General features: G+C 39.9%; 1 protein-coding gene across 4 annotated transcripts in view; it reads left to right on the plus strand.

Moving 5' to 3' along the window:
- Positions 1–24,076, plus strand: part of NUBPL (NUBP iron-sulfur cluster assembly factor, mitochondrial) — a 152,230-nt gene that overhangs the window by 118,833 nt on the left and 9,321 nt on the right. For 2 of the 4 annotated variants that reach the window (XM_073348971.1, XM_073348973.1), the window contains 2 exons: positions 3,215–3,335; positions 11,951–12,033. In XM_073348971.1, the coding sequence (XP_073205072.1) occupies positions 3,215–3,335; positions 11,951–12,033 (204 nt within the window). Of the gene's footprint in view, positions 1–3,214; positions 3,336–11,950; positions 12,034–19,068; positions 19,753–24,076 lie in introns of those variants that run through there. The other 2 variants (XM_073348974.1, XM_073348972.1) reach the window with 2 other exon arrangements.

Genomic DNA, 24,076 nt, shown 5'->3' on the forward strand with positions numbered 1-24,076 from the left:
CCCTGGTTAGAGTACAAACTTGCAAAGATATGGAAAATCTTCATTTTATTTTTATTTCCCTCTTCCAGCATTCAAACCAATGGGACAAGCCTTCTGCATGTACTTCTCCATGGGTGGATGGAGCAATTAACAAAACTTTTGTTTTGTGATTGCCCATTGAATTTGGTAGTCCTCCTGTATGGGTGTGGGGAGCCCCTCTTCCCATCTGAGTTCACACGTTCAGAGCAGGCATTTTTACAGTTTTATAAAACAAATTTATATTTTTCCTTGTAGCATGCAATACAGACACTACAAATGAGATTAATGCATGTATCAACTTACAAGCATTTTACAGAGTCTAAATACGTCCTTACAAGTCAAACACCTACCTTAAACAATATTACCATATAGGTGAGCTGGACTGGTTTCCAGCTATGAATTTGTCAGTGCTCAGCTTATGCCTACAGACTTGGCAAGAGCTGGTACCTGGTTTACCCGCGTCACAGAGTCATTTGCTTTCAGTAAGACTAGCTGAAGAAAAAAGATCATAAATGAGACATTAACACATGATGTAGCATGGAGGATACAGCTACAGTAGCATTGTCTTAATAAAGCTCTGGTACAGTTACTTTTTCTGGTGGTGTGTTGCTATCATCAAAGGATTCATGAAACGGTTATAAAAACAGCTATAAAACATTTAAATAAAACACTAAGACTACATCACTTGTTCTGTGATCATGTGTTTTGTTTGGTTTTGTTTGGGTTTTTTTTTTGATACTTTAATGCTGTGTCTACAGTACGCACAGTACGTGTAGCTACTCACCACAGTGAGAAGCAGGCTGCATCCAAGTGTGCAGCTGTAGTTGGCAGTGAAAAGGGTCTGGCAGAGGGGAGGCTCCCTGCTGCCAGTCTTTCCCCGCTGTGGGGAAGGGCTCCAGCTGTGAGAGGTGCCCAAGCCTTTCCCCCCTGAAGTCTTTTCCTGCAGCAGCGAAAGGCTTCGGCAGTGAGGAGGTAGTGGGACACTATATTGCTAAAAATATCAGTGTAGATGAGGAGGTCTGGGTTGGGCGAGTAGAGACGGTGTTGGGGATGTACTCCCATACATACCCACGCCCTTCAGGCGTGTCTTTGTTTGCCTAAGCCATGCCTCACTGGCCACACTGCAATTTAATATCCATCCTTTGAGGGCTATGCAGGTAGGTACTCTAAATGTCACCAAAAGCAGTGTGCTGTGTTCATGTACTCTAAGAGGACTACAGAAATTTAAAAAGCTAGGTGCTTGAAAATGGGTGAGTACATTTGTACGACAAGTGCAAGTTTTCTTTTGTATGGTGTGAGGAATAGACTGAATTAATTGGGTAAATCATCTTATTCTCTGCCCCCTTCGGGAGATGTCTCTCAAATCTCAAAGCATCATCCTACTTCGTTATCATTCAGTTTCCAGTTTACACACACGTTGAAATCCCCATGTTATAGTATTAATCGTTTAGGAGTCCATCAACAGAGCACTTACGCTGGCTACAGAGAGCTCTATAAAACACTGTCTGTCTTCCTCCTTCCCTGTGCCTCCCATTGGAAATTGAATGTGCTGCCCCTTCAACAGCTGTAGTCTTTCCCAGCCAAAGAACTCAGAGTAAAACCTGCCCTGATGTAAATCCTCTGAAAGCTCTACATAGTAAACCTATGCTACCATGTGAAAAATTCAGAACGCCAAATGCAGGCATAGAAAAGCCAGTACACCAAAGCTGACGCGCACTCAATTTTTTTTATTTTAGTTGTATTTGATTGCACTTTGAGCACAGTTATGTGCTATAAAGTAAAAATAACATGTTCATTTGCTTATATTCCTCTCTCTGTATTCTTTACATTGGCCAATATTTTCAAACTTGGGTGCCAAAGGTCGGGTGCTTGTTGTAAATAGCAACCTAAGTAATGTAATTGATTTTTAGTGGTGCTGAACCCCTGCGGCTCCCATTAACTTCAGTGGAAACTGTGGATGATCAGCACTTCTGAAAACAAGGCCACTTTATTCAGGTGCCAAAGTTTAGGAATTTAAGGTGAAATTTTCAAAGGCCCTCTGTATCTTGTAACTTTCACTCTGAAGTTTGGAAATTTTGGGTATCGTATCTAGGTGATCTATTTATTTTCTGTTTATAGAATTTTAATATGAAGCTAAGATTGTGCAGGTTTTCTGTTGATTAATAAACCACAAGAGCCTTATAACATGTCAAATTTGGGTGTAAGTTATTCCTGGCAGGTTTGCAAAATTCCGGTCATCCCTCGTGCTTAACTTTGTTTGACAGATAAACACAGTGTGATTAGTGTTCTCATCAGCATCATTCTAAAATGTTGAAGCGTAGATTTTATGCCCAGAGTGGCAAACTTTCTTTATATTTTTGCAAAGAAGATGTTGGAAATTGGACATCAACAAAAAGACACCTAATATGTGTATATTAGATTTTTGTCCCACAGTTTTTGTCGGTTTCTGCCTTGCATAATTATTTCTATTGTTTTGATCTTTAAATGTCTCTCTGCTCCTCAGCAAGAATAGCAAATCTGGGTTCGTTTTTGAAGATATTTTCCTGCTGAATAGCCAAAAAAGTCTTTTTTTTTAAAAAATAGGTCCAATTGTGACACTTCTTGTAATGCAGTGCAGTGGTGGCCATGTTGGTCCCACAATATTAGAGAGACAGGATGGGTGAGGTAATATCTTATAAAGTTGGTCCAATAAAAGATATTACCTCCCCCAGCTTGTCTCACTTCTTGTAATATGTCACAGTTCATGAAATTAAACTCTAAACAAGAAGACTGTAAAACACAGCACATGAAACCTCCAGGGTTCAAAGTTATGTGATACAACAATTGTTTTAGTGAGATGTTATAAAGTGGTGTTCGTAAGTTAAGTACTGTAGTTTGGGGAGTATAAGAGATGTTTTATAACAAATGTGCTTGATAATCTTGACTTGAAAGGCAGCAATCTTGTAATGAATATGAAGTATATAATATATAAATATTTATAAAATGATCAAATAAAAACACTATTAAATTACTTAGTTGCTGAGCCTGGAATCTAGGGGTTGTGGTGACACTGTTTAAAACGGTCTATTCATTTTAAACTAATACTTTTAAGATACCTTGTTTGAGATCTATTCTCTGATGCTATGTGTGGATAGATGTAATGTACCAGTATTGATACTAAGACTCTAGATTTGAACATTCTTTTTTAACTTAACAGGTTTTGGGACTTGTCCAAAATATGAGTGTTTTCCAATGCCCGAAATGTAAACATGAGACCCATATTTTTGGAGCTGATGGTGTGAGAGATCTAGCAAAAACCCTTGGACTAGATGTTTTAGGTAAGAATACTGATATGATTTTTATTGTTGACGGACAAATTAATGATACTGTATGTTCAAATAATGGTCAAATAGAAAAAAAATGGTGCAGTAATAATCTTAAATTGCTGAGTTTTATTACAGTTTTTGTGCTGTTTGTGATCATTGTCTCAGGATTTTTCCTTTTAATGAAATGCTGGCTAGATTTGGAAGTTTGTGACAAATATGACTAGTACTCACATATATAAGGGCCACAAGTGGGAGAGGAAGTGTCTAAGGAAACTCCATCCACTGGATCTCGGTGATCTTGACGGTCTTCTAGATTGTAAACTCTTCAGAACATGGACTGTTTTGATATTTATATCTTATACAGCATACAACATATAGTATTATTTATCAAATAAATTAAATAATTGTTAAATAATAAAGTGTACTGTTACTTATGGTGAAATTTTGTAACATATATGCAGTGACATCTAGGATCTAAATTCTTCCCATTGGAGTCAGTGGGAGTTGTCCCATTGACTCTACTGGGAACAGGAATGTCCTTTTTATGTATGTGGGAAAAGATTGTAATTTGAACAGCAATGCATTAGACCCGTTACTTTTATACCTACATATAGAATATTGAATTGTTGCGTTTGCATGGCAAATAAGTAGTTTACATTTTTGCTTTGAATCACACACACTGGTTATCCAAGGTCAGTTATGTTTAGACTAAACATAATTTAATTATGATTAGACCACCTTAACTATTGTCTTTAAGTGTTAGTTGGGATTTCAGGAATATACTGGATTGCAAAATGTGGTTTCAAAAGAAAATGTATCTTCACTTGTAAGTAATTCTAAACAAGAATTGTTCATATATTGATTTAATGTGGAATTATGTATAATTTTAAAATGTGGATTAATTGCTTGCTATTTTTAAAGAAGGTATGTTTAAACCTGAGTGATCAGGAAGAGGTTATAAAACATAAAAGCATATTTAAGTTGGTAAATGAGATAATTGTGCATGCTAATGATGTATCTCCATGTATTACTGTAATTATGTCAATGATATTCCACAGCTTATCATTAAAATGAACCAGGAAGTTCATTTAAAATCTTCATAAAAACATCAAGGTCTGATACAAATCTAACATAGGAATGGAATTTAGAATTGAAGGCGCACATTAGGGTCACCTGATGGAAGCATAATGTGTGGGGATCAGAGTCAAAGGGGATTGCTTCAGCCCTGGGTTACACTGGGTGCAAAGCCTCCATCTGCAGTGGCACAAGGTGCTTGGTCAGCCATTGGTCCCCATAAGTGGCTTTTGCTGTCCCCAAGATGGGTACCGTTGGCCAAGGATGGGAAGCGGGTGGAGCCAAGGGATTTGCTGATTCGGGAGGAAGAGGTTTGAAGAGGAGTGGATACAAACATACTGTTCTCCAGCTGCTCATTAAAGAGCATGAATATAGTGCTGTAAGGGTTAAAGTTAGTTTGTATTGTACATAGAAGCATAGGAATTACCATACTGGATCAGACCAGTATCTGTCCTGTCTCCAACAATGGCCAGTATCTGATACTTCAAAGGAAGAAAACCTGCAACAGTTAGTTGTGATATAACCTGCCCATAGGGAATATCTCCTTCCAGTGCCCAATGGTTAGAGTCTGACTTATGACCAAAAGTTCTGAGGGTTTATATTACACTTTCCAAAGCTCTTGGGTGTGTTTTTGTTCGTATTTATAAGTAAAAATGTGGACATCCTTGTGATCCATGTAAATGTATTTTGAATCCTACTAAGCTCTTGGCCTCAGTGTGTATGTCTACACTGCAATAAAACACCTGCACCTGCCCTATGTCAGCTGACTCAGTCCCGTGGTGCAGCTGACACGGGTCAGCTGAGGGTGTTTTATTACACTGTAGACATACCCAATGATACCTTGTTAGCCTGAGGAACTTGTCAGTGTTTTGAGTGAAAAAGTATTTCCTTTATCTGTTTGGAATTTGCCACTTTTTAATATCATCGAGTGTCCCCCTTGTTCTTGTATTATGAGAGACGCTGAATTGAAGTTCCCAATATAACTTTTCAGTATCATTCATTATTTTATTTGCTTTTTATCATGCCATTTTATTAATCTCCTCATTATAGGAAATAATTTGTCTTGTCATTCTTCAGATGAGAGATTATCAGTCACTAATTATTCTTGCCCTTATTACTGGAATTCTTCTATTTCTCTAAATGCTTTTAGAAAGGGGGTGACAAGAACTAAACACAATATTCCAAATTAAATTGTGTCATTGATTTATGTAAGGAAATATAATAATAATTTCTGTATTATTCTCCATTCTATCCTATTCCTTATGTATCCTAACATTTCTATTTTTGTCCATATTGAACAGAGGTCTTTGCTAATACCAAGTCTTCTTCTTTGCTTGATACAATTAACTGTTCAAATTATTCCCTCCAATTCATGCATTTGTGCATTAACCAACACTGAATGAATCCATCATTATGTTGCCCATTCATCTGTTGTGAGGCAAATCTGCAGCCAAATCAGGGCTGCTTGCTCAGCTGCCCTTCCAACATTGTCTTCTCGGCAAAAGGATTACAAGGTTGGTGTTTAGAGAGCCAGATTTGTGGGTAGTCCCCATTGGCATATGTTGTCAACGTGCTCCTCATGGCCCAGGACCCAGATGACCTGGCGCAGGTGGAGACTTGCCAAGCCATCTACTTGGCGGCCTCCTTCAGCTGCGTCAAGAGCTTTGGCCTGAAGGCCGAGGATGTTGTTAATTGTATCATATATATGTCAATTTCAGAGCAATTTAAAATCTGCTGTCAGTGAATAACTTGCCTAATGCCCCCTTACTCTGTTCCGAGGTATAAGTTCCTGGTGTTGTGAAGGAAACACCGAAAGACACGGATGTAACCTTCCAATAAAGTAATTGACACAGGCAGTATTGCTTTCCAAAATGAAGTATCATTTTAGTAAAGTAACTAATAATCCCTACTACTATATGATCTAAAAATCCTAAACCAGGTACAAAATCCCTGACACCAATCTCTTATTGCAAGTTAAAGAGCATTCAAACTATAATAGCATATAGTTTAAATGATTCTAAGCAAAGCGATTTGTTACAGCACTCCCAGCCATCTAGTAGAGTGTGGGCCTGCTGCTCTAGCTGGGCATTCACCTTTCTGCCACCAATCTCTCCCCGCTGGAGAATTGGGTAGATCTCGAGGCCAGGGTGGCTGACTGTGGATCTCGAGGACCGGAAGTGGACGAAGGACAGGAAGTGGACGAAGTTGCTCTGGTGCCTTTCCCTATGAGGGAGGGCACTAGTGCTTAACCATCTGGTCCTGTCCGGCACCAGCTGGTCCTCTGGCACCAGCTCAACACCCTGAGCCTGCCCCCGGACACCCCAGTCAGCCTCCAGAAGATCCTGGAGTTTTTCTGGCTCGGGCTGCACTGGGTCTCTGCAGGTGTCCTGAGCCTTCCCTGGAGGAGGGAGAAAGGGCCAGCTTTGTGTCTGCAGTTAGGTCTGTGTCTTCCACCTCAAGGCCCTGCAGAATTCCTTACAGTGTAGGTAGTAAGGCATGAAGTGTGCTGGGCATGTTTTCATCCACCCCCTCTGAGGGCTCTGTTACAACCAGCAGCTCTTGTACCTCCACACGAGGGTGCCCCCCAAAACCAATCTGAGCTGCCGGTCTTTTACCAGGACCTCCTCAGGACCTGGAAGCTAGTCTCGGTGACCAGGTCCATGGCAGCCACCAAGGGGGTGAACCTTTTTGCTGAGCCCTTCGTACACATCCCAGCATCTAAGAGTGCAAGAGTCTCTCTTGCTGCACTGGAGGTTGGTCTTTGCTGGTACCACCAGGATCTCCTGGACTACGACTGAGGAGACTGGTTGTATCCCATTGCGGTCTGTTAATATATGGGGCTTTCCACCCCTTGTGTCCCCTGTCGCGTGTTCCAGGAGGTAATGGCAGCCCTACAGCCTGTCTCTCACATTTTCCTTGAACGGGTCTTGCGGGAGGGTGCTCCCCCTTGCCCGCTTGATCTTTACCGTTGGGCTCTTGCCCCACAAGCCTCCCCAGCCGCCACCTTCCCGCCCTGACCCCCCACTCACCATCTGAGCTGGCTGCGAGACATGCAGCCGATCAGTCTCTGAACCACGCTCAGGAAACAGCTGTATGTGCTTGTGCTCCGCACTGTTCATTTCATCACCCTCATGTCCCACCCGACACCAAGTGGAGGGACCTCCTACCACCCACGGAGGGCAAACAACCCTGATGGGCTAGTCCATATTCCACCCTGGTTCCACGGCCCACTGGGGATGTTAGTTGGTGGCTCCTTCACGGAGTCATGAGCATGGGCATGTACTGGGTGCAGTTCACCACTTCCCCCGACATCTGCTCCTTCTGCAGTGAGAGGGAGACCCTCGCATGCATTTACATTAAGTGCGCCAGGTTGCAGCCCCTCTTCCAGCTTTTCCAGAACCACCTCCTCCAATTTTGGCTGCACTTTTCCCTGCACCTCCTGCTTTATGCACACCCTATCCATGGCCCCACGAAATCGCAAGATATCCTCATCAACCTTCTCCTGGTGCTAGCCAGGGTGGCCATCCACCATACCATGAGGAGGAAGCTGAATGGGAGGTTGCTCTATGACTATGGGACCTACTTCTGATCCTCCCTCAAGTCTCTGGACAGAGTTCCTCTGGGCCATGCTCCTTGGATGTCTTGAGGAGCAGTGGGCACTGTCTGGGGTCTTCTGCTTGGTATCCCCATCTGGATCCCTGATTTTGAACCTGTGACCCACCACTTCCATCCCTTTCTTTTCATTGGTTGTCTCCCATAATCATTTGATGTCTGGGTCTGGTGGCTCTTCCCCTTAGACTGTGAGCAGGGGCCTTTAGATGTGGGCAGGCTTTTGCCCGCCCATCCCCAGTGCTTCAGTAGGTGCACTGACTTAATCTTCGCACAGAGCCTGCAGTGACTCAATCTTCAGGCATATGGCTGCAGCCTATCCTCCAGGTTCAAGTATTTCCTCAACTCCACCAGAGCTGTAGATCAGTCTGTGCAACTACCCAGCCAGAAATCCTCATGCTGCCTCACAGAGTCTCAGACTCTTGAGACTCCCAGCCTGCTCTTGACCCTGTTCCTGTTTCTGCCCCAGCCTTGCCCAAGCCCTGTTCCAGTCTTGTCCTTGCCCTACCCTGCCCTTGCTCCAGCCCTGTTATTGACCTGCTCCAGGCTTACCTCTGCCTGCTGACCCTACCTAGACCCCTGGACTCTGACTACCTGGCTTTGATCTTTGGTCTGTATCTGGACTCTGGCTATGACTGTGACTTGGCTTGTCCCTGGACTCTGACCATCTTGCTTCAACCCCTGGCTTGCATCTGAACTCCAGCTATGGACTCCTGGCTTCACGATGGACCCTGATCTTGGTTCTGACCCTGGCCTGTCCCCAGATCTCGATTCCAGTGCCACTCTTGGTCCAGTCCCAACTCAAAAGTCTGGCTTTGACCTTTCGTCCAGCCACTAAGCCTGACTACTGAGAGGTAGCACCTGACACCTAGTTTTGGAAGGCTCTGATGGTCCTGAGTCTTCTCCAGTTTTGGCTAACCAAATAATTTTGTGTCATCTGCAAATTTTGCAACGTCACTGCTCACCCCCTTTTTTATGTCATTGATGACTACGTTAAACAACACTGATCCTAGTATAGAACATTGTGACACTCTACATTTTATCATGATGAAAATTGGCCATTTCTTTTCTGTGTCTCAGCCAGTTTCTGATCCATTACTTTGACCAACACAGTATGAGTACTTAGTTTCTCTAGTAGCTTCTTGTAAGAAGCTTTGTTAAGGGCCTTCAAAAGTTCAAGTAAAGTACATCAGCCAGTTCCCCTTTATTGATTTCTGTATTAACACATTCAGTTAATTCAAACAAATTTGTAGAGACATTTTCCTATGCAGAAGCTATGCTGGTTAGACCCTAATAAATTTGTGATCTCCTAGATCTCTTATAATTCTATTTTTAATTGTTTTTCAATACATTTACCAGATATATAAATAAGGCTTACTTGTCTGTAATATCCCAGATCATTTCTAGCACCTTTTTAAAACACACAACAATTGCTACCCTTCAATCCCCTGGTATAGTAACTTTTAAAAAAAATTAAAATGTGCCTGTTTTTGCTTAGCAGCTCAGCAACTTTATTCTTAGATATGTTGTAAACTCTTGGGCATATACCATCTGGACTCAATGGATTTGTTGCTTTTTAAATTATCAGTTTGTTCCAGCCCTTCTTTTTTTGTTACCTCACTCTCTGATAGTGCTTCATTGTTATTACCAGAAAAGAGTAGGTGCCAGGCAGGTATGCTCTGTGATGAAGAATTGTGCAAAGAAATCATTTAGTTTCTCAGCAATAACCTTATCTTCCTTAATTGCTTGCTTTACCCATGGTGGTCCAGCAGACCCACTGATTTTCTTGCAGGTTTTCTGCTTCTAATATACTTACAGAATTATTTGTTTCTTTTTATATCTTTAGCTACTGTCTTTAACTCAATTAGGTACTTTTGTAAATCACACTGGGCACCTATCTGCATCTTTAAGCACATAAATACCTTCATAAATGTGGCCCTCAATCCTTTTGAGAACAGTCGGAGATGGCAGCCATTTTGAAAAAGAGCAGTTCTTTGTGGAATTCTGTTGCTGCTGAAGTAGTAAATTTTAGTTGTGAAGAGTGACTGCAAAAAATTTACTCTGAATCCTAAAAATAAGTCTTCAAAATGTGACCTATGTACAAGATAACAGTAATATTTAGAATCATAGAATATCAGGGTTGGAAGGGACCTCAGGAGATCATCTAGTCCAACCCCCTGCTCAAAGCAGGACCAATCCCCAATTTTTGCCCCATATCCCTAAATGGCCCCCTCAAGGATTGAACTCACAAGCCTGGGTTTAGCAGGCCAAAGCTCAAACCACTGAGCTATCCCTCCCCCCATAGAAAACTATAGATTTAACTATGTGGGACTTTGATTAGTCTGCATTATTCCATTACTAAGAACATTTGGGACCAAGAAAAGATCTGACCTCCAATGGTAAATTTATGAAAAAAAAACAAACAATTTTTAACTAAATTTAACTAAAAAAAAAAATCGTGGATTTACTTAAATTCTCAGAAAATTCATTCTGTGCCAAAAGCATATGTACTGAGCAATTTTGGGGAGGATAGATTGTAGTCTTTATATAGAGGTTGCATCTCTTCTTTAAGTACAAAATTCAACTCTACCTTAATTACAGAGTCAAGACCAGCAACTCCATACTTTTTTTTTATTATTTATTTTTATTTTTTTCTTTTAGGGTCTTCTTTTACTAGCATCCTTAACTATTTTTTAAAATCCTCTTTTAAAGTTCAGTGCAAGATTTCAATATATTTCCTTCTCTAATGATGTTAAACTTAAAATTTATTTTGATCACGGTTACATAGGGGCTCAACTACAGATATTTCTTGGACCAACTCTTGTATTTACTTACATATAAAGGTTTGACAACACCCATGCTTGTGTCTGTTTAACTAGAGGTTTGCTTTTAAACTATTTTAGTTAAACCAGTGCAAGTTTATAAACGAATACTTATTTCAGTTTAGCTATTTTTTAATTTATCTTAATCTGGTGTTAAAAATAAATTAAGTTAAAGCAAAATAACACACTTTGTAGCCAAACTAAGAGTACCTACACAGGATTTTGCACCAGTTTAATTAAAATGGTTTAAAAACACACTTTTAGTTAAGTCAGTGAAACTTCTGAGTATAGACAAGGCTTGCGTGAAGAGTAGCCAGGCCTCCAGCATGCTGTAAATTTAATACTGGTAGAAGATCAGTTTTTAACTGCATTTTATATCATAGGCAGTATCTGTGTTGTGATATAGTAATTATGGGAACTTTTAAAAATTTACTGTATTCGGTGCTGGAAAAATATTTCAGAATTAAGTGAAAATATCCATTGGGTTGATAAATGATTTTTCCTTCAGAACATTTTTCTTCTATAACAGTTCCCTGCTGATTACACAAGCAAAACACACAGTAGTTAGCTCTTGTAAAAGAGAATGAGTTGAATATATAGCTAGCACTTAATTAAATCAATGGCCTACTAAGGACTATAGCACATTTTGTTGTTTGGCAACAAAATGTGCTATAGTTTGGATATTGATTAATATCTCAAAACACTTTTGAAATACAAAAGTAAGAAATATGTTGAATAGTATGTTATCCTGACACTCAAAGAAGTGTTTTTATTTTGTACCTATCCAAAATGTCTAGACCATAGAAATGTCTCAGTTTGAGCTTTTCTGCATCTCCAGAAAGCAATAAAGCAAACTTCCTGTCATTATAAATTACTGCAAAGCGATCTGCTCTTTTTCCAGAAAATGAATAAATTTGAAATATATTTGGTACTAATGATTGTGGATATGTGGAACTCTGCTGCAGCTAATTTTCATTTTAAATGCTAATTTTAGAGATTAAGTAATTCAAAGGATAGCCTGAACTAGAATTTGATTTCAGGTAGCTTCAGGGCTAGTTTAATGAAATGCACTTATGAAATATTGAGTCTTTATGTAAATGTATTTTGGTGTTTTTAATGCAGGAGACATTCCATTGCATGTTAATATAAGAGAGACATGTGATGCCGGCCAGCCTATTGTTATCTCACAGCCTCAAAGTGACACGGTAAGTTTAGTGCTATGAACTTAAAAAAATAAATAAACAAACAAAAATACCCTGAAGAGTGGGGAGGGAGGAGGGAAAGGTCTCTGTTATTTTAAGAGGGGAAACCGTCTTGTTAAAATAAGGAAATAAATCCTGAAAATTTAATTAATTTATGTACTTGCTCCAAAACCGAGGTACACAGGTATGTGGGTTGTCCTTGCTGTCTTTTTCTCTTTGTGCACATGTTTTTTGTTTGATTAGTCTGAACCATAGTCTCAGTAGCAAAAGACTCAATCCAGATGCTTGCATGCCAAGAAGAATAAGGGTAAGTGTCGGGACACACGAGATCTCACTAATAACATAGGTCTTCTAAAGCTGTCTGTTGATCCTTTGGTAGTTGAGTCACGAGAGGATCAAAGGGGAAGGTTAGTTCTGTCAAAAGGTCTGTGTAACAAGAACCTGCACATTGTCAATACCTAGAATATAGTTAGTAGGAAGTGGAGGAATTTGTATACAGGAGGCAATGGGATGTTTCTGTGAATTCACCATAGCATTTTATTGCCAAATGAAAGCACTGGTGTATTGAGAAGGTGGGGGAAAAAACAGACTTATCTTTCCAGAAAAGTAGTCTTGTACATAAGATATTGTCATACATGTTGACAGTACAGTACTTTTCTGCCTAGTACATCTTTTCCCTACCCTGTGCCTATCTCCTCTGTTTGGATTGTAAGCTCTCAAAAGCAGGGACTGTCTGTTACCTCATTTGTACAGTGCCTATCACAATAGGGCTCAATTTTTATATGGTTACCAACATTCTGGAGAGTAGTAGCAAAACCTAAACATTGTTGTACTTGTTAATTTTGTTTTTAAGAGAGAAGTTGCAGCAGAGTACCTTATAAGACTACTAATAGAATGCAACACATTCACTAGTCTGGGATAAGGCCTGTACTACTATTGATCACAGATCACTATTGATCTGTGAAATGGTTGTGTGATGTTCTGGTTTATCTGTTCTCTGGATAGATGAAGAGTCTTCAGTCTCCATTCATCAGGCTGTCACACTTTACAAGCAGTACTTTCCTATTTAAAGAGAAATACAGTAAAATTCTGTAGATCTGCCATCTACATTTGTGAGTTTGTTTCTAATCTGGCATCTAATTCCTGCCCACACTTGCACTGGTAATGGCATTAGGAAGAAATCGGGGGATAACTCCATTATCGACATCAAGTTAAATATGAAATAAGTAAATTTTTAACACTTACTGTGCCTCAGTAGAGGGAACTTTTTTTACACTTTCTCATTGTCTTTGTAAGATAATCACTTCCCCCACAAAGAAAAAGTAAAAAGTCACTAATCTTTGTGCAATTTAAAATTGCTTGTCTCCCCCCCACCACTTCTCATTTGAATGAGAGAGAACTTTAATGTATCTATCTTATTTCTTTCTTTAAATAATATAAAATTCACAGCACATAAACAATGGTTAGAGAGGTTCTATGAGGTCAGATTCTAATCTTCAATATATAACATCCATCATCATGTTTCTCAAATAAACTAAAATTGCGGCTGTTCATTCATGAAAAACCACGTATTTTTCAGATAGAGGACATTATGCATTGCACTGTTGAAATTATCTCCACTCTTGTCCTTAGATTCAGAAATATTAAAAACATCTGTTCCGCTTTCCTTAGTGAACTTTTATAAATGAAATAGAGTTATAGGGCTGAAACAATACATAGCTGAATAAAACAGTGGGCTATAGGGAGAGTGACTGAGTCCTCAGAAAAAAATGTGCTGAGTTTAACTGTCACGTTTTAGGTTCTGTTAAGACTAGAATAAAAGGTATATAATCCCCACACCAGTGATGAAGGGGTTAAAGAGAGGCTGTGGGCAAGGCTGGTCCTGCCCCTTCAGCCCTGTCAATAATGTCAAGGATGGAATAAGGTCTTAAAAAGAGGAATTCTCAGCAGTTGCGAGGCAGTTCTGGGAGAGAGCAGGCAGCTGGGGAGGGCTCTGTAGCTCATAAAGGAGACTCCTAAAAGCCTTCAGGGGAGCTACCCTAAGGAAGGCCATTTACCACCTCCCCAGCCCCGTGCTTACAAGAAGACAGCGACCCTGGTATATTGGATGGGTAAGACAAGTTCGGCAAGCTGATTAGATGGTTGCTGTCACTACCCTCAATCCCTTTCAGCCCAATCTCCAGCTAAATTAGAGGTACTAAGGACCCTACTATGGGATTATCCTAACAAAACAGATGGGGCATATATATGCAAGGGACATCTGGTAGGGTTTCAGATCCCATGTGAGTAGGCTTGGAAGGATTATAATTTTATCGATAAATGTCAGTAAACATCTATTACCAAGTACACATACAAACCTATGAAAAAGTATTACTATCAATCATTGACATTTACAGATAGACAAAGTGAGAAAAATGCTGCTTGGGAATGTATTAGAGTTTGATTTAAGGTTTTTGAATCTCAACATTTACTGTAATTAAACAATTATTGTTTACCCCTCATTGTCTGGCGCTCCCCTCCGTAATTTCTTGCAACTGTGAAAATGTAAATAGATAAGAATTGGAAAATACTTCTTAAAAATAAATATCAATACTAGCTATCAAAATTATAAAAAATAAAAATCAAATTCTGCCAAGCCTACATACGAGGGGGAAAGGTTACGTGTGTGGGCTGAAAATTTATAACTTATTAAAGAACTAGAACAAATAGTTTGGGAAAACGTCAGGTAGAAAGAATAGTTGTTCCTTTTTTGAAATTACCAGTAGAGATCTACAGCTCTCCTGGGTGTGGTGCCTAAAAAAGTTAATGGATAATACAGGATTATCAACCATTTATCTTACCTTCAAAGCTTCCTTTAAAGACAGTATTGACCCTCAATTATGTTCACTTTGATAGTCCTCATTTGATGCAGCAGTAGCCATGGTTAAGGAATGCAGCATAAGGACACAGGTAGCAAAATACAACATTACTCTGTGTTCATTACAAAAATAGTAACTGGTTCGGTCTTCAGTTTGAGGAATATTACTGTTTTGACAAGGCCATGCCCTTGCTCCACATCATGTTCAGCCTTTGAAAGGTTAAGCATGACATTGGAATGGTCAGATCTGAGGGAAACGAGCTTGCACCCAAGGCAGTTCACTGTTTCAGTGACTTCCTCTTGGCAGAAAATATGATCAGTAGAGCACAGCTGCCTGTTGAGAGCATTTCTGGAGATGACCGAGTGCTTGGGGTCTCACTGGCCTCAGAAAAGGCAGAAGGCCCAGCACAGTTAACATATTTGGGAACTGAATTGGATTCAAAACAGTGTGTATCATGGATACCCAGAGACAGCTTAGGTAAGGTAAAGGTGTAGATAAGGACAATCAAAAGTTCTACGAAAGCCACTCTAAAACAGGAATAAGTAACTATTGGGACATTTAAATTTTGCATGTAGGGCAGTGGCCTTGGCTAGAGTCTTTTGTGCCCATGTGGTGGCTAACACTTCTGGAGCCAAGAATCCTCATCGCTTTGTCAGGATGACCAAAAGAAGTAAGGGCCGATTTGGATTAGGGGAAGCGTTCTTATAGCAGTTTAATGGGTTATCAGTTCAGTGACCCAATTGAATGCTAGGATCAGCATTACGGGGACTGTCTGACGCCTCTGGGAAAATTGGTTTTGGAGTTCATTACCAAGGGACTTGGTGTGCATAGAGGTGGCCTGAAGAGTGGTCAAAGCATAGTATAATAAGAGATTACTTCTATTAAGTTTTTTCTGATATTGGTGGCTGTCACTATTTGGGGTGAGGAATTAAATGGTTTTGATTTTAGTCTGACAAACAGGCAGAGATTCACATTAATTCAGAGTCAACGAAGTAATGTGGCTGGTAAGGGCATTTGTATTGCACTGCTGTTTGTTTAACATATTTTCTGTGTAGTACATGTTTCTGGTGTTGATAATGGGATTGTCCATGCTCTATCTCAGTTTCAGGATGACCGATTACAGAACCTAGTGCTGTTTGCCGCCAAGACCCACAGGTGATGCCTCACAGTTTGTGGAACCATGGCTCCTGACGGCTTTAGGATTGGTGGAAAATTCCATTGCCCCAAGGACATTACGGGTTTATGAGGCTAGTTTTGTTGAGTTCATAGATTAGCATTGAGGAAGCCTTCCGTATGTTTAGTACATCCCTGAGTTTCAGGTGGTGAATTATGCGGTGTCTTTGGTGCATTGTAGATTGGCATCATTGGCTATAGTGAGTCACCTTTAGAGGTGGGCAAATAACTGATTTTTTTGGCTTGTCCAGCAAGCCAAAAAAATAAAAAAATATTCATAAGATTCTGAAAATGGCAAAACTTTTTCCACATAAGCAAATTAGAAAAGGGATTGTGTGTCCGTCTGTCCATCCATCCGTGTCCCTTAATATCTGTAGGCCAACTGTTAGGGAACTTGCTTGGGATGTGGTAGACCTAGGTTTGAATCTCCACTAGATATTGCCCCCTCATAGGTGAGCATCCTAACCGCCAGACTATAGACTATTTTGGAGTGTGTCACTCTCTGTCTTGTTGAAGCTGTTGCACTGTGTGTAAATCAATATTCATTGAGCCAAAGAGAGAGTGAGTGAGAACAACTGTATAGCCTGGTGATTAAGGCACTCACCTAGAAGGTAGGAGATGTGGATTCAAATCTTCTCTGCCTGATTCATTGGAGGGATTTGAATCCAGATCTACCTCCCAGGCTATGAAGTTGTTCTCGCTCACTCGCTGTTTGGAACAATGAATATTTCTATTTATATGTAGTGGAACAGCTTCAACACAAGAGACTGAGAGCAACCCACCCCAAATCAGCTGATAGCTTGGTGGCTAGGGATGCTCACCTGGAGCGAGGGATATCTAGTGAGGATTCAAACCTGGGTCTGCTACATCCCTGGCAAGTGCCCAAACCACTGGGCAAAAGGTTATAAAGGGGCAGGTTGATATGGACTCACAGTTTTGCTGACATGCATAAAGGTTTCCTCAATAAAAAATAATTAGATCAAATTTGCAAATTGATTAAAACTGCATTTTTTTTAATGAATAAACTATTGGTTCAAAAATTTTCGCCAACTTGTAGCAGCATTGCTGGCCTGTCATTTTGTTGCACGCTGGCAGGATTTACTAACACATGTGGAAAATTCTTACTAAGGAAGCTTTTGGAGGGATGGTCCAGAGGAGAGGGATGCTGCATAGGTTTCAGGCACCCCATAACCATAAAGCATTTGTTTCAGTGATTGGAAGCTTTACCTACATTGGGGTGCATGTGGATTTGTTTAAAGCTGCATTTGTCATTGCTGTTTTCAGTGCCTTCAGGGTTAGTGAGGGTGTGCTGGTGTCAAGGGGACAGCTCCAGGAGTGCCCTCAAATTGGTAGATGTGCAACTTAAACAAGGAGCAGTGCCCTTGAAAATTAAGGTATTTACAACCCTATCAATCCAGAAAAGGAGCCACAGAAGAGCTAAGAGAATGCTTGTATGAACAGGTATGTCCAGTAAAAGAGTTTGTGATAACCATGTGGATGCAGGAGCAAGGCCCTTTATACCTCTGACTAGGTACCATTTGCTGTGGTAATGGGGGAGGCATTAGCCCATTTGGATCCCAATCTGGCAAATTATGGCATTCGTTCTTTTAGGATGGGTGCAGCGCTGTTCACAGCACTGGAGGGTTTTCAACTCTCAGAGGCTGCAGGCAAGTAAATCGGACTGAAATATGACCTATAAGCAGACGGTCAGCTTGGCATGTGTTACAGCTGAGCTTCAGGTGTGAGGCTATCCACCTGCAATGGTTTGGGAGAAGGGGCATGTTGTCAGATCAGCTCATGCCTCTTCTGCTCTTGTAGATGTCTGAACTACATCCATCTAATATCCTGATTGCTCAGCTCAGGGGAAATGATCTGGGGGCCTGCCTTGGGGTAAATTTGTGAATTAGGATTCAGAGGGGCATGGGATGGAGTAGACTGACAGAGCATGAGATTAATTGGGTCAGAAATATTTGCAAGGTGAGTATGTCAAGGCGTGGTCAAACCAGCCCATGGGGTTAGGGCTTGGAAGAGCATGAACTGTGATGTTGTCAGAGTCATCTTTGGACATGGGGTGGCTCAGGGACATCTGGTATCATGTGCCTGAATTTTTAGATGTGATAGAGTGCCCTTGCTGGACAGAGGGTCTGGCATTTGGCTTGGAGACTTTAGGAATTGGATTAGGCATGAAATACGTAACAGACTGTGGGGTGAAGGTGTGACCACACTAATTACTGGCACCCCGAATGTGCCAGTGCAGATACAGGCTAAAAAAAAAAAAAAAAACCGCTCCCAGAGGTAAATGAGACCTGGGACCTTTTGCCTGTAAGGAGAAGGTGAGACCTAAAGTCTTTGCAGACCAAGGTCTCCTTTGGCATTCTCTTCCCCTCTTGTGTGAGGGAGGGCATGAGGATTGGAAATTAGTTGAGTCCTGTTGGTAAACTGAAGAAGGTCTACCCTGAGTATATGGTAGGAGTCTAGAAACTCTGCACTGGACCCAATTAAATGCCTAGTATGTGAGAGTGGGTGGGTCGATAGTGCCCCTCTCCATTGTTAAGTTAGTAGAGTTGCAGCCTGCTGTTTAAATCGATCCTTGTGTGTGTCTTTCATTTGCACACAGTTCAAAGATACGCAGGAAATTTCACTCCTTTTCCTGAAGGAAACCCTCCACACTTTTCCATACATCTTGCTTCTGCTGATTCAGGAACTTTGTTGCCATTTATCTGCTCACCATTCCTGTACCCATCTCCCCAAAGAGGGGGAGTGGTTATATAACAAAATCTAAAGCTGGAATTTCGCTTTTTTTGTCTGGCAGTATTATATGCCAGTTTTCGAGGGGTGTGTGTGTGTGTAGAAGTAGAGTGACAACTCCTCAACACTTCTCCCTTGCAATATACCTCCTCCCTCCTGTAAAATAAATATTGACAGAGCCCAGGCCGCACAGCATTGGTGAAGAAGGGACTGTGCTACTTAGGCTCTACTTACACACACCCTCTTTCTGTTTTCAAAGCATTTCTGCTCCTTCTTGTGCTCTTCTGCTCCCCTCAGCCCCACAAGCAAAAGGAAGGAGTTTTTGACCTCCAAGTAACTACCCAGTAAGTTATTGATATATTTGAAATTGTTGGGTTTGTTTTTTTTTTAAATTTCCACAGATGAACTGCTTGCTTTCAGAAAGAAGGACTATAAACTAATTCCTATTAGAGAGCCTCCAAATAACAAAGGAAAAACTATAATCTCTAAAGATTAATCATTTTGTATTAATAGGAAGGTAGCTGTGAGTGATAGATACGAACTCAAAATCCTCTTCCTCTCTCCATGCCCTTTCCACCCAAAAAGAAAAAAGTTTCTATTTTTGTTGCAAGCCATCTTCTGTTGCTTAGTAATGAGAGAATAAACAACTGAACTCAGCCGTATTATTCAAGTCTACAGATGGCACATTAAAAAGATCATGAATAGGAGAAAAAGTTCAATATATGAAGAGTTGAGTTTGTGTAATGAAGGGAGTATTGATAATTGGAAATCCTGTTTAGACTTTTCACATATGTTGTTTGTGTTACTGCCATTTTATTAGCTTTGGATGAACGACTGAATTTCTCACCAAGATAGAGATTTCACTTTTTAATCACTTTGGAGGAAACAAGTCTAGGTCAAATCACCTAATTAAACTGTTCTCGAACCTTGATGTAGGAAAATTAATCTTGCATTTCTGAAATCTTTTAAAACTGAAATGTGTTGTTAAAAAGTGACCAACAGTTTTATGTTCCATTCATTGGTATGTGTATATTGATGTTTACTGTCCAAATCCTGGTTCAGTCCACAGGAACTGAGTTGTGTCTATGGTGAAGGGTTATCATCTCATAGGACCTGGACACACATGGACACACATGGTTTAAGGTCAGAAGGAACCATTAGGTCATCTAGTCTGACCTTCTTTATATCACAGGATATTACATTTCACCCACTTATCCCGGTAATTGAGTCCAATAACTTTTGTTTCACTTAAGCATAATTTGTGTTTGGCTAAAGCGTATCTTTCAGAAAGGCATGCAGGCTTGATTTGAAGACATCAAGGGATACAGAATACACTGCTTCCATTGGTAGTTTTTTCCAGGGGTTAATCCCTCTCACTGTGCAGAATTTGGGCTTGATTTGTAGTTTGAATTTGTCTGGTGTCTGCTTCCAACCGCTTGTTCTTGTTGTGCCCTTCTCTGCTAGATTAAAGAGCCTTTCAGTACCTGGTATTTTCTCCCTGTGAAGGTACTTATAAACTGTAATCAAGTCACCTCTCATGCTGCTTTTTGAGAAGTTGAACAGATTAATCTCTTTAAGTCTCTCAAAAGCTAAACCAATTGAGCTCGTTGAATTTGTCACTGTAATCCATTTTCTTTAGCTTTCGAATAATTGTTGTGGCCCTTCTCTTCACCCTCTCCAGTTTTCCAGCATCATTTTTAAAAATGCGGAGCCCAGAATTGAACACAGTATTCCAGTATCCGTTTCACCAGTGGCATATGCAGAGATAAAATCACCTGCCTGCTCTTACTCACTTGTCCCTTGTTTACACATCTAAGCATCATATTAGCCCTTTTCAGCACAGCATCACACGGGAGGCTCATGTTGAGTGGCTTATTCATTATGACCCCTAAATCCTCTTGAGAGTCGCTGCTTTTCAGTGTACAGCTTTTCAGTGTACTGACCGCCACTTCCTGCAGCCCCCATTGGCGTGGAGCGGCGAACCGCGGCCAGTGGGAGCCACGATCGGCCGAACTTGCGGATGCAGCAGGTAAACAAACCGGCCCGGCCCGCCATGGGGCTTACCCTGGCGGGCCGCCTGCCAAAAGTTGCCAATTCCTGATCTACCATTCTGTGAGTATGGCCTGCATTCCTGGTTCTTAGATAAATAGATTTGCATTTGGCTGTATTTTGTTTGAATGGGCCCCATTTACCAAGTGATCTAGGTGTCACTATATGGCTGCCATGTCCTCATCATTATTTACCACACTTCCAATCTGTGTCATCCACAAATTTTATCAGCAGTAATTTTATATTTAGTTCCAGATCATTGATGAAAATGTTGACTAGTACCAATCCTGTGGAACTCCACTAGAAACACTTCCATTCAGTGCTGATTCCCCACTGACAACTTATTTTTAAGATCTGTTAGCCAGTTCTTAATCCAGTCAGTGTGCGCTCTGTGGCTATTGTACAGTGCTAATTTTTTAATCAGAATGTCATGTGGTACTAAGTCAAATGACTTACAAAAAAGCTACATCTATTACATCTTTGCAGTTACCTTTATCAACCAAACTTGTAAGCTCATCAAAAAAAGATAGTTTGACAGGGTCTGTTTTCCATAAATCCATGTTACTAGCATTAATTGTATTATTCACCTTTAATTCTTTATTAATTGTGTCTGGGGCTGTTGAATAATTTCAGTTAACTCATGAGATTAACTCAAAAAAATTAATCGCGATTAAAAAAATTAATCACAATTAATCGCACTGTTAAACAATAGAATACCCATTGAAATTTATTAACTATTTTGGATGTTTTTCTACATTTTCAAATATATCAATTTCATTTATAACACAGAATACAAAGTGTACACGTGCTCACTTAATATTTATTTTTGATTACAAATATTTGCACTGTAAAAAACAAAACATTTTATTTTTCAGTTCACTTAATACAAGTACTGTTGTGCAATCTCTTTATCATGAAAGTTGAACTTACAAATGTAGAATTATGTACAAAAAACCCTGCATTCAAAAATAAAAATGTAAAACTTTAGAGCCTGCGAATCCAATCTGTCCTACGTCTTGTTCAGCCAGTCGCTCAGACTCACTAGTTTGTCTACATTTGCAGAAAGATACTGCTGCCCACTTCTTGTTTACAATGTCACCTGAAAGTGAGAACAGGTGTTCGCATAGCACTGTTGTAGCAGGCGTCACAAGATATTTACATGCTGGCTGCGCTAAAGATTCATATGCTTCGGCCATTGTTCCAAAGGACATGCTTCCATGCTGGTGATGCTCATTAAAAAAATAATTCATTAATTAAATTTGTGACTGAACTCCTTGAGGGAAGAATAGTATATCTCCTACTCTGTTTTACCCTCATTCTGCCATATATTTCATGTTATAGCAGTCTCGAATGATGAACCAGCACATGTTGTTCGCTTTAAGAACACTTTCATGGCAAATTTGACAAAATGCAAAGAAGATACCAATATGAAATTTCTAAAAACATCTACAGCACTCCAACCCAAGATTTAAGAATCTGAAGTGCCTTCCAAAATCTGAGAGGGATGAAGTGTGGAGCATGCTTTCAGAAGTCTTAAAAGAGCAACACTCTGATGTGGAAATTACAAACCCAAACCAGCAAAAAAGAAAATCAACCTTTTGCTGGTGGCAGCTGACTCATGATGATGAAAATGAACATGTGTCGGTCCGCACTGCCTTGGATCCTTATCAGCATGGATGCATGTCTTCTGGAATGGTGGTTGAAGCATGAAGGAATGTATGAATCTTTAGTGCATCTGACATGTAAATATCTTGCTATGCCAGATACATCAGTGCCATGCAAACGCCTTTCTCACTTTCAGGTGACATTGTCAACAAGAAGCAGGCAGCATTATCTTCTGCAAATGTAAACAAACTTGTTTGAGCGATTCGCTGAACAAGGAGGACTGATTGGACTTGTAGGCTCCAAAGTTTTACATTTATACTTTGGAATGCAGGTTTTTTTGTACATAATTCTATATTTGTAAGTTCAACTTTCATGATTGTTCTACAGTACTTGTAGTTGGTGAATTGAAAAATACTATTGCTTTTTACAGTGCAAATACTTGTAATCAAAAATAAATATAAATTGAGAACTGTACACTTTGTATTCTGTGTTGTAATTGAAATCAATATATTTGAAAATGTAGAAAACATCCAAAATATTTAAATAAATGGTATTCTATTGTTTAACATCACGATTAATTGCAATTCATTTTTTTAATCATGCATTTAATCATGATTAATTTTTTTAATTGCTTGACAGCCCTAATTGAGTCCCATATCAGTTTCTTCATTATCTTGCCCAGGGTCAATGTCAGAATGACAGACTTATAATTGTTAGAAGCTGGCAGCTAAATACTTCAAACATCCTTCTCAGTTACTGTGGACTGGAAAGTATTTCATCATCTTCATCTGATTTGAGTACATCATCCTGCTTCTTTCAAATACAAAAATGAAATATTTATTGAACACTGCTGTCTTTTCTGCATCATCATTATTATCATCTCCATTTAGGAATGGGTCTGCACCACTGCTAGAATTTCTGTTGTTGTTATTCTTGTTATATGTAAAAAGCTCTCTGTTGTCCTTGGCGCCGCCAGCCATGGACTTTTCCCTCGTGTCTTAAGCTTCCCTTATCAGTATTCTGCACTTCATATCTTCTGATTTATATCAGTTCCTATTTATTTCTCCCATTTTCCATTTGTTATGTATTGCTTTTTTATTTCTAAGTGCTGCCTTCGCTTAACCACTGAATCAGGATGGGCATTTGGCCAAAGTTTTCTTGACTGTGGAATCATGACTGTTTGGCCATCTAATAATGTCTTCTAAAGAACTCCCAATTTTCGTCACTTTTCCGTCAAAATTTGTGCTCCCAAGCATTTTCACTCATAATTGTTATTAGCTTTCGGAAATTAACCCCTTTGAAGCACCAAATAAATCTACTCCGGGTGGGGATTTCCTCGTTTTGCCCATATTGAATGTAATCAGATCATGATCTCTGGTCCCAAGGCAACCACCAGCTTCCAGTTCGGTGATTAATTCATCTTTATTCATCATAATGAGGCCCAAAATATAGTTATCTTGTGTTGGGTGCAATATATTTTGTGTTAGAAAATTATCATCTATCATTTTTAGAAACTCTGAGACCTCTAGCATATGTCTCCTAAACTGAAGTCTTCCATCACAACACAATTTAATTTTCTACATGTTGCAGACATATGTTTAAGGATTAAATCA

This window comes from Lepidochelys kempii, chromosome 6 (assembly GCF_965140265.1).
Source record: "Lepidochelys kempii isolate rLepKem1 chromosome 6, rLepKem1.hap2, whole genome shotgun sequence".
In the NCBI taxonomy this organism is placed as follows: domain Eukaryota; kingdom Metazoa; phylum Chordata; order Testudines; family Cheloniidae; genus Lepidochelys; species Lepidochelys kempii.